The sequence below is a fragment of the Asparagus officinalis genome, chromosome 9 (genome assembly GCF_001876935.1).
Source record: "Asparagus officinalis chromosome 9, Aspof.V1, whole genome shotgun sequence".
NCBI lineage: Eukaryota > Viridiplantae > Streptophyta > Magnoliopsida > Asparagales > Asparagaceae > Asparagus > Asparagus officinalis.
The window spans coordinates 65106681-65117238 of NC_033802.1; the positions used below are offsets into that span (position 1 = coordinate 65106681).

General features: G+C 34.9%; 1 protein-coding gene across 2 annotated transcripts in view; it reads right to left on the minus strand.

Moving 5' to 3' along the window:
* The window catches only part of LOC109824043 (HBS1-like protein), an 8102-nt gene extending 261 nt beyond the window's left edge, over positions 1–7841 (minus strand). The window contains exons 1-10 of one of the 2 annotated variants that reach the window (XM_020390565.1): positions 7698–7841; positions 6108–6268; positions 4889–5068; positions 4359–4726; positions 4132–4242; positions 3359–3849; positions 2709–2877; positions 1142–1381; positions 266–400; positions 1–110 (exon numbers count right to left, since the gene is read on the minus strand). The exon at positions 1–110 is cut by the window's left edge and continues 261 nt beyond it. In XM_020390565.1, the coding sequence (XP_020246154.1) occupies positions 1–110; positions 266–400; positions 1142–1381; positions 2709–2877; positions 3359–3849; positions 4132–4242; positions 4359–4726; positions 4889–5068; positions 6108–6264 (1961 nt within the window). In that variant the 5' untranslated portion in view covers positions 6265–6268; positions 7698–7841. Of the gene's footprint in view, positions 111–265; positions 401–1141; positions 1382–2708; positions 2878–3358; positions 3850–4131; positions 4243–4358; positions 4727–4888; positions 5069–6107; positions 6269–7128; positions 7224–7697 lie in introns of those variants that run through there. The other variant, XM_020390566.1, reaches the window with a different exon arrangement.

Here is a 10558-nt window from a genome sequence, read left to right on the forward strand (position 1 = left end):
CGAGTCACAACACCAACTGCAACGGTATTTCCTGAAGATCGAAGGAATACCCTTCCAAGGGCTCGACATTTTGAGAACTCTTCGACACAAACTGCTTCATCCAAAGCCACCTGTATACAGGAACAACCTCTTATCAGTACAAACATGAAGGTAAGAGTTTATTGTTTCAAAAGGGTACCATTTGGCATTTCAAATGTGATACCAATGATTATCAAATGGGGCAAGTTTCCATAAATGAGCAAGGAAATTGTTTTGTTTGACTTACCTCAATAACAGCACTTTGTTTGGCTTTGAGGATGCGCGGTAATTTCTTAGAGACCTTCCCGGTTTTTTGATCAAGGAGAGAGATTATCTTAACTACTCTTGCTGCCTCCTTTGCATGGTGAATATGAAACTCAACCTGCAATTTTTGCTTATCTATAAGATCGATGATAGAGGTTGATAAGACTATAATGAGAAAGAATCAATTGAGATGGTTTGACCAAGTGCAACAAAGACCAATAAATGTACCAAATAGAAGAGGTCATAAGATTATAATTAATGAAGCAAGGAGGACATAAAAAGAACTTCATAGAGGGGAAAAAAAGGATATATGGCGGTTTAACTTATTGCTGGAGATATCAATTACAATCCTAATTAGCGAAGATTTTAAGGAAAAACGGTTAAGCTACTTAACCCATTTAAAAGAAAGAAGCATTAAATTCGTTAACCCGTTATGTTATTATTATAATCCTTGCGGTCTTTGTTTCAGAAGAGAGGATTATTACAAATTTTTTTTTTAAAATAAATAAAGAGGTTATTTCTTTAACCAAAAGGCAGATTAACAAACACCTCATTTCAAAGTTATAAACTTTTCTTAACCCGTCTAGAGGGATTATTTTAATCCCTTTACAATGTTTGCAGTTAGCAAATTAAGCCAGGTTAACTCACTATACACCGTGTCAAATAAAATTGTGTTTGCAGGTTAAGGAGGGTTAATTGTACTAAATCCCCTCACTTCGTCAAATGACGCCTAATAAAACCGAACACAGAAGAATAAGATTCATGTAGCCGAACCCAAAAATTTTCAATAAAGAATATTTTGTTGTTGTTATAAAAGATCACTAATAGACTTGATATGATCATGTGAGGGGCTGATCACCTGAGATCCAATTAGAATTGGTACAGTAATGTCCAAGACAATAATCCTCAATTCCAAAGAGGTCGCTACAGCAACAGGAAAATCAGGGTGGCACAGCACGCCACCTGGCATTACATGGCTCCAGTCAATTCCCTGCAAACTGATAGCGACGTTGTCCCCAGCTCGTGCTACAGAACAAGCATATGAGTCACGCTCAATAGATCGCACAGTAGCCAACTCTCCTGAAGGCATCAACAAAACCTGCAATCACCCCAAATCGTCAACACAGGTCCACATAATAGCTGCTAAATGCACCAATTAGGAGAAGTAATAAGACTATAGTGTATGTGCTTAAAGTACCCGAAAGTTTACTCTATTTTTAACTTTGATACACCAAAGGTTTTTTTTGCCCAAAACATACCCCCAAAGTCTACCTCATTTTTAAGTTTTAACATTGATACCCCAAATCCTTGACAAAAATTTAACTTTAATCCCCCAAACTTTAACAAAAATTTAACAGAAGTTATATGTTTGGGGTATCAAAGTTAAATCTTGTGGATCTTTGGTGTATTTTGTTGGCAAACTAAAACTTAGGGGTATCAACTTTGTTTTTTTTTTAACAAAAACTTTGGGGTATTAAAGTTAATGGTGTAACTTTTGGGGTATTTTAAGTGCAAATGAAAACTGGAGCAACTTGGGGTGAAATAGCCAGTTGAAAACATTAGAGGATGCCTTTTCCCACTAAAACCACAAAGGTTTGTCAGTTGTTCTCTTTGGTTGTGAATGAAATGCTTTCTATTCTATTATTTTCCGCTTTCCATTTTTGTTTTGATGCATAAGATCAACCAAAATGAGCTTTTCATAAGTCCAATATATGCCTAGGCAATGAAATGATAAACAAATTTAAATTGACAACATAAAAAACAAAGACATCTTTAACATGGATGAAATTAGCCAAGTTATCAAGAGAAAAGAAAGAACAGAATTTTCAATCAAAGAGAATCCAATGTGTTGTGATAGAGGGCATACTATGAGCTGACATTAGCCCAGAGACCAATCCTAAACTGATAATAAGACAATCAGAGCCGAAGTTTTAATTTTATGTACTGCATTGTCATTGTTATTTCTTATTTACTGCTTTAGACTTTGCTGTATTATTGTTTATCTTTCAGCTAACTTTGACTTTTGTTAACAAGTCAGTAAGTTGTCCACAAAGTTGTTCTCGAGGAGAAAATTAGTCCTTGCCAGTAAAGATGAAGTATACATAAATTATAACAAGAAAAACACATAGGTACATCAAATGATCTTTATAAACCAGAATACTGTTTGCAAGAACAAAATAAAGGAGAAAACAGAATGTAAGAAAAGTTATAAAAATAAATAACTAAAAAAAAGTAGCTACTTCGCGATTATATATGCCTATAATCAAAAAATCCCATGTTATAAATAAGCAATTGAAACAGACTGCACAATTTAAGCAAGAACAGCAGAACAATCAGAAAATCCATAACCATGCAAACAGAGAGATGAAAGTACAGCCAGGAAAAAAAATAAAAAAAGATAAAATGAGAACAGAAAAATAAATGACCTTTGAACCATTTTTAACAGCACCGGCCTCAAGCTTCCCACTGGCAGCAAGCTGCCCCTGTGATTGAAACTTGGTCACATCACAGATAGGCATACGAAGTGGCTTTGAAATATCCCGCAGGGGAGGTTGCAGGGAATCTATTGCATCCAAAAGGCATGGCCCCTGAAACCTACAAAATTGACGCATGATAATATAGTCCATAAGAAGAACCTCTAGCATAAGAAATAACCCAACCGATCTGAAATAACCAATTGGAGTTTTTTGAAGAAAATGGTAACGAATTCATCAATTTAAATTAATTGTGTGTCTGGAAGGCCAAGATGGCATGCGTCTAGACCATTTTTTAGGGCCTAAATATCTGCCATAGTACTAGTGCTTCAAAATCAATATTATTTTAAAGAAAACTCCTGTTTTTACAAACATGGCTCAGTTTTACTTCCTAAGATGGGTTAAGCTAATAACCACTTCCATGGCAAATATTGCATGCCAAGCCATAAATACTATAGAATATTCAAAAAAGATTCTGCGCATCTAGAGATGCAATAAATATTAATAGATATATTTCAAGTTGAGAAAGTATTAATGTCTGTTTACATGTATTTCAAGGTGAGAAAAATATAGAGAAGAGTTGCTCATTAACTGGATCTTACCAAGATATCAAACGCTTGTCTGAAGCACTTGACACCAAATTCTGATTTTCCATGGCACTAAGTGGAACCCAAGTGACAGATGATTCCTTGAATCCACAGGAACGGAGGAAAGAACCAAGTTGCAATTTAATAAAATCAAATCTTTCCTTAGAGAATTCCACGGTATCCATCTTATTGACAGCAACAATAAGTTGCTCGACACCAAAACTCCGAATAAGTTGAGCATGTTCCTTTGTTTGTCCAATGCCAATACCATCCATACCTGCTTCAAAGGATCCTTTGGAAGCATCAACAACAAGAACAGCAGCATCTGCTTGTGTAGCACCGGATATCATATTTGATACAAAATCTTTATGTCCTGGGGAATCCAGCAAAACCACCCGGTACTTTTTGGAGTCAAAATATGCAACAGCCACTGTCATTGTTACACCCCTTTCCCTCTCTTCAGAACTTTCATCCATCGCCCATGCATAAGCAAATGATCCCTTTCCCTGCAGTTGCAAATCATTGTACAATGATTAAATCATGTTCAGCAACTAAAAAAAATTAGAATAAATTTGTTGTTTAAGCTGCTGAGAATGCTGAATGCCAATTGAGCAAGCTGGGCTAGAAAATGAGTTGCAATGTTAAAGTTATCAGATAATAAACATCCTGCTGTAAGTTCCCCTAGACTGCTCTATGCTAAACTCAGCCCATGCAGCTCTGCAGTCCCTCTATGAGCCATGACAGAGTGTGCAATAAAATAATAGTGTATCTGCGAGTATATAACATACCATTTGTTTCGCCTCCTTCTCATATTTGTGCATTTCTTTCTTAGATATTCGACCCAATAGATGTAGCAGCCTACCTGATAATGTGGATTTCCCAGAATCAACATGGCCCACCTGATAAAATTGTTGACAATATGATTCAAGTTAAATAACTAATATGGCGGTAAGTACACATAGTCTGATGAATTGTGGAGCATAGCTCACTAGGCTAACCCAAAGAATTTACTTACTATTGCAAGATTCAACTGATTGAAGAGTCCTTGCTCTTGGTAATTCAACATCCATTTCTCCGGCGTATAGTCAACCTTGCTTGTTATGCTATGTGGAATATCAGTTTTCTCCCTGACCCTGCTCTCAGATCCATTGGGAGGTCTCGGTTCAGATAAAAACCCAGAAGAACTGCTCGGTATTCCATTATCATTTCCAATACTTGTGAAAGTATCGTCCAACTTCACATTGTCGAGCTTGCCAGGTAGATCCTGTGGCATCTCTCTTTTCTCCCTGATATTGCTGCTCTCAATTCCATTCTGATGACTCGGTTTAGGTAAAGATCCAGATGAACTTCTTGGTACTTCATTGGGTGAAATACTAGTAGATGCTGAAAGAATACACAGGAACTGTTAGTGATGCTTATGGTTGTGAGGAATCTGTCAACTAAATATTTGCATGGTAATAAAGTAGGAAAAAAAGAATTGGCAACTGCATTCGCGTCTGTAGAGGAAAATCAGAAATCTTGTGTAATTAAGAATGATCAACTCACAAGGTTCTTTGTAGTTAGGAACGGCAGCTTCCCTATGGTTGCCTAAATCAACAGAGGAATCTTGACAAGCTCCACACATGTCGCAAGATAATGAGCTTCCGTCATTATCATACGTGCAAAATGAACAACGCCAAAGCTCAGACTTCCTAGCTGTCTTATCTTTCAGGGATGGCTTTTTTCCTGTTACAGCAAAAAGCAGCATGAGCAGATAAGACACAGAGATTCAAACTCTGTTATGACATTTACTTACCATAAGTCATAGCCTATGCAAGCAAGAAAAGAACCAAAATACTTTTTTTCCCTCTCCCAATTATAATTATATCTATAAACAATTAACACAAGCTTCCTAAGTGTAAAGGGTCAAGTTTGTATATATTTACATCTTAGTTGGTAAATGCGCAGAACAAACAGAACAAACTGTTAGTAACTAATAAACAACCTTAAGATAAGCATGACATCTGACGTTACTCTTTTTTGTAAAACAAATACAGATTAGAGGCAAATTAGCAGAAATTATGAAGGCCAGTCACTTCACGCTCACATCAGCAAGGCAAGTGTACCAAAAAGAATTATATAGCAGACACCGCAGACCTATGCCAAATTCTAGAAAATCAGAAAAAGAGGCCCATTTGTTTTGCTCTTTAAAAAAAAAATCTAAAGGTTGCATGTTGAGCATCATCCCGATCCTCTTGCATGAGAAGAGGTGATCCATGTACTACATCGAGGATTGCAAAGCCGTCTAATTCTGATATAATTTAAAACGTACCTTATGATATTGATTTAGATGATAATTTAGTATAAGAACATATGCCTCAAAATCAGGTAAGAAACACCATCGGCTCATATTAGCTGGGTATTAGCTTGGAGTTTCAAATATTTTTCTTTTATTCAAATATTGTTCAAATATTGTTCTTTTATAATTTACCTATGTTAATTATCGAGGTTAATTTTTTCCCTAGTATTTGTAAAGCATGACCTACGGACCTCCTATTAGGTATTTTGATGTGTTATGCATATGTTTATTACTTTTTGTATTATGTCCATGTCCCCTACATTTTAAGGATCGTCATGTCATATCTCCATCGATGACTCGTCTTCATGTATCCGAAGATAAATCAACAGCATAATGACATTATGAGTATAGAGCATATATAAAAAGACAAAGAAATTAAAACTGTATAAGCATAAATCATCAAAGTACATATTATATGTAACTCACCATGACCATGCCCATCTTCGGAATAAGAGCAATTATTTATTTCACTGCCATGATTATAACTATTCACTTCCAATTCATCATAGTCGTGCTCATCATAATCATCATAATCATCATAGTCTTCCTCGTAGTATTTTCCATAATTTGTCTTCCGAGGCATATTGCTGTAAAATAAAACACCACAATTAGAGAGACTGTAAGTTATTCACATGTAAGCAACTTAGGAAACAAATAGAAAAAATCGCATCAATAGTAACAAATAGTAAGAACGCCTCAGTATCATTTACGAGAAATCAAATATTAGCAATTCTTACTATGAGAAATCAAGTAGTAAAAACTAAAATGCAATTCTCTTCTCAAAAATCTCTTCAATTGTTTTTTTGTTTTTAAAGCGTCAAACCCTGTATTTATAATTCTTAATTGCCAGATCCTAATCCTATTAGGAATCGTAATTGTTTCAGCTGACAGTCTCCTAATTTCTGCTCTTTTACTGGACTTCCAAATTAAACTTCAAATCCTCTTTTAGTTCGGGGGAGAAAAGACCTACAATCCTTTCCAATTAATTACTATCCAGATCAGGAAACCTTAAGATAACATCAACATCGAAATCTTTTAGGCAGGAATTATGTCGAGTCCTACTAAAACTAGGGGATCAAAAGCCAAATCCCAAAATCCTATTTCAGTTAGCATTGCGAGTTGTAGTTACAGCTCTTCAGAACATTTAATGGTAGAAACTGTGTTTTTGGGGGGTCAATCCAGATAAAAACTGTAAAATCAGAAAGCTTGGCGACTTTTAATGATTCAATATAAAAAATATTCTTTAAAACAATTTACGTGCAGTAAGTGAACAAATAAGTTCCTGGAACTGAGTCTGCAATCATTTGCTTGAAATTGTCTTAGGATCTGAGAGAGTAAAACTGAAATAATTGGTCTTAAAGCCAGGTAGTAAAGAAACTAGTACCATGTGTACAAATAATACTTAATAAAAAAATCTAAGCATGAAATCAAAGAGCAAATAGCATACCTAGTCAATATTCACAAGAATCCTTGGCAGGCTCTGTCTCAACTTGAACACTAGTTCTGTTTGCAAAAATCTCTTCAATTCTTCGCAGAAAAAAAAATCCCTCAACCCGTATACTTATAGGTTAAATTGTCAAATCCTAATCCAATTAGGAATCCTAATTATTTCAGGTAATAGCCTCCGGTATCCAAAGAAGGAAACTTGAAGACCACATCAATCTCCTAAACCCTAATCCTATTTTAGCTGGGGTTTTTTCAGTTGTAGTGAAAGCGCCCGTACTCAATACATCAAAATAGCACTAAAAAAATAGATTCTAAACTTTCTACTGATAACCTTTCCCGACTAAAAGCAAATCGATTACGAAAATTAAACAAACATCGCATTGAATTTAACGTCGAACGGTAACTTCCCCCAATTTCACAATTGCCCATCGAATAATTACATTGCAATTTCTCATTGAAGAGAAAAGAATTTAACACTAAATTATATTATATAAAATTTACCAAATCGAATAAAGTTGAGTCAAAAAAAAGAGAAATTTGCAGCTATAAGAAGCAGTTCGGAGCTCTTACCATCCGAAATCGAGATTGAACCCTAGATTCGCTCCCAATTCGAAACCTTCAGTTATTGTGTGAGCAGAAAAGGAGCGAGCTTTCAGGGAGGAGGCAAAATTGGGGGCGATGGTTTGTCGGATCCGGGTAAACCGTCACGCGGATTTAGATGGAGATCCGCTTTTAAATATGAAAATAATCGGGTTGTGGACGGGTTGGATTCGGGTTCGGTACATGATTTTCAATCCGAAGAGTGATAGGATTCGTGTTTATATGGATCTGCAGCCGCCGCTTTACTCGGCCCAACGGAAGCAGCTATAAATCTGCTTCTGATTTTTCTTTTAAGACCTGTTGAAGTAGAGACCATTTTTGTTCCTTTCGTATAAAAAATTATGTTTATTTCTCTGTAAAATCTATTTCCGCTACTTCTTTAAAAGCTGACGTGACATCTAGCTGACACATCTATTTTCTTGATATTTTTCCGCCTTCGAATGCACTGAAAATACGGCGGAAGTTGATGTAAGATGGGGTCCACAAGAAAAATTTGATTCTCAAAATTAATTACTTCCTAGTAATATTTTCAAATATTATCCAAACAAGAATAGAATAGAAGCAACATGTATTAATTACTTCCTAGTAATATTTCCAAATATTATCAGTTATTTCTATAACATACTTCTTACTTCCAATACTTTTATTATCCAAACGGGCCCTAAATGTTGAAGTGTTGTCTACATAGCATCCTTACTTCTTAAAGTTTTTGGCACGAAAGTAGCTGAAACATGAGTCAACTTTAAAATAATACCAATTTTTATAATGTATAGATATTCTCCATTTCCAAATAAAATCTCTACAGAGAATGTTTCTTCCTAACAATGTTGATAATGATTATCCAAACAAAAAAAAGTTAATGAAGAAGAAGAAAACATTATTTCCGCTACATCTAACATTTTGCGAAGCAAACAAAAAATATTACTTCTACTACTTTCCACTTACTAAATTTAGTAGTTGATGTTCGATCTACTTCTCACTTTTTTTATACCTTTGATACTCAAATTTGTACGAGCATCAATAGATAATTTTTTTTGCTAATTCAAAAGAGAAAGATGCAATAAAAGAGATCTTCAAATCCCGAAAACTCTCCCACATATGACAATAAGGTACTATCAGAACTATCTATATAATAGTGAGGTAGTTTGCACCATAAATAGCAGAGTTATACCAATCCTAAGCTAACCGTCCAAACATTGGAATAGTATATAGATCATCTCATTTCATGAGGGTATTCTAAGAGGATTTGCACTCTAGAGGCAAAAAAAAAAAACTTTCGGATCCAAAAATTATCTCACAAATGGTAGAAAACAATCTCTTAAAATTATATCAAACGAGAAAGAAATTATGCTAAGGGGCTGTTTGGTTCGTTTCCTAGATATAGGGAAATGCATTTTCATGTACAAAAACACAAGTTTTGAGTTTTCTAAACTTTTCTAAGAAATAGATTGTTTCGCTTTGGTTCGCACAAAAAATTTGTGGGAAACCAATGTATTTATTTTTCTTGTGTTTGGTTCGCATGGAAAAAAATGTAAAACTTTTGTTTATATGGCAAAAAGCCGACGTGGCTGTAGTTTTCGTCGATTTCACGAGGTTAAGGAAGGAATTGGGGGAGAGAAAAAAATCTGATGTGGCGGCGATTTCACCGAGTTTCCCTTCTTCAACCCTAGCGAACCAAAATTCTAACAGCCTCTAAAGGTAACACATTAGACAAAAAAGTTAACAAACAATTGCTAAAGCTGACAAATTCAACACAAAAGTTAAATAATAGTCAAAAGTGATAAAATATTCTAAATGTAACAAATTAGGCACAAAATTTCAGAAAATAATTAGCTAAAGTTATTTGCTAACCAATTTATCATTTGCCTGCTTCCACATGTTTTGGAAAAGCTAAAAAAAAGGCATTTAATGGGAGGGTAGAACCAACTAATTAAAGCTATAGATATCACTTTGGTCCTAATTAAGGTTCCTTTTACTGCACTACATCGTTTAATTGTTCCCTTTTCAATCATTAAAGAATAATATAATAGCAAGAGAAGCGAGGAAAGAGATGAAGGCTATTGGTTTATAGGTACTCAATGATATTAATCGTTGGTTCATCGTGGCTGCACGTTACTTCTAATAATTTTGATTTCTAATTTTGGGTCATGACCCTAATAAAATCCAACGGACACGGCAAGGAAAGAGATAGAGCTTTGCTACGGGGACCCAAAATATGAGACCAATAAAAAGGACAAGTGAGGTGTCCCCTTCTTATTGGATAATGAGTTGGTCATCATTAATGATGACCAACTCATTATCCAATAAGAGGGGGACACTTCACTTGTCCCCTCTATTGGTCCCATATTTTGGGTCCTTAAGGAATTTTTCTTTCTAGAAAGCTAGGTTACTATATAATTAACTAGCCGTGAACATCGTGCAAAGTACTACATATCAATTTTTTTTCCCTACGGTAATCCCCATCTTTTAAGTGCTACAATAATTTTTTATTTTTGAATTGCTGAAGTTCCCGCATCTGATGCAGTTTTTTGAAATGCTACAGTATTCCCGTATGCTGCAGTGTTTTCTTCAAAAAATGCTACAGTTCCCTGTTTTACTACAGTAATAATGTTACGGTAAATGTTATTGTAGTATGAATAGTGAATCTTGGGTTCTCCCATTTGTATATAGGAGTAGATGATTAAAAATTTTGCAATTGTCTCTGAAGAGTTTTTATATTTGTAAAAAAGTGCATAATCGCATCATCAATAACACTATAAAATATGTAACCAGTAACAGATTCTTAGACTATGAACTTGAATTGAAAGGTGAGCTTTTTAGTAGAGAAATTT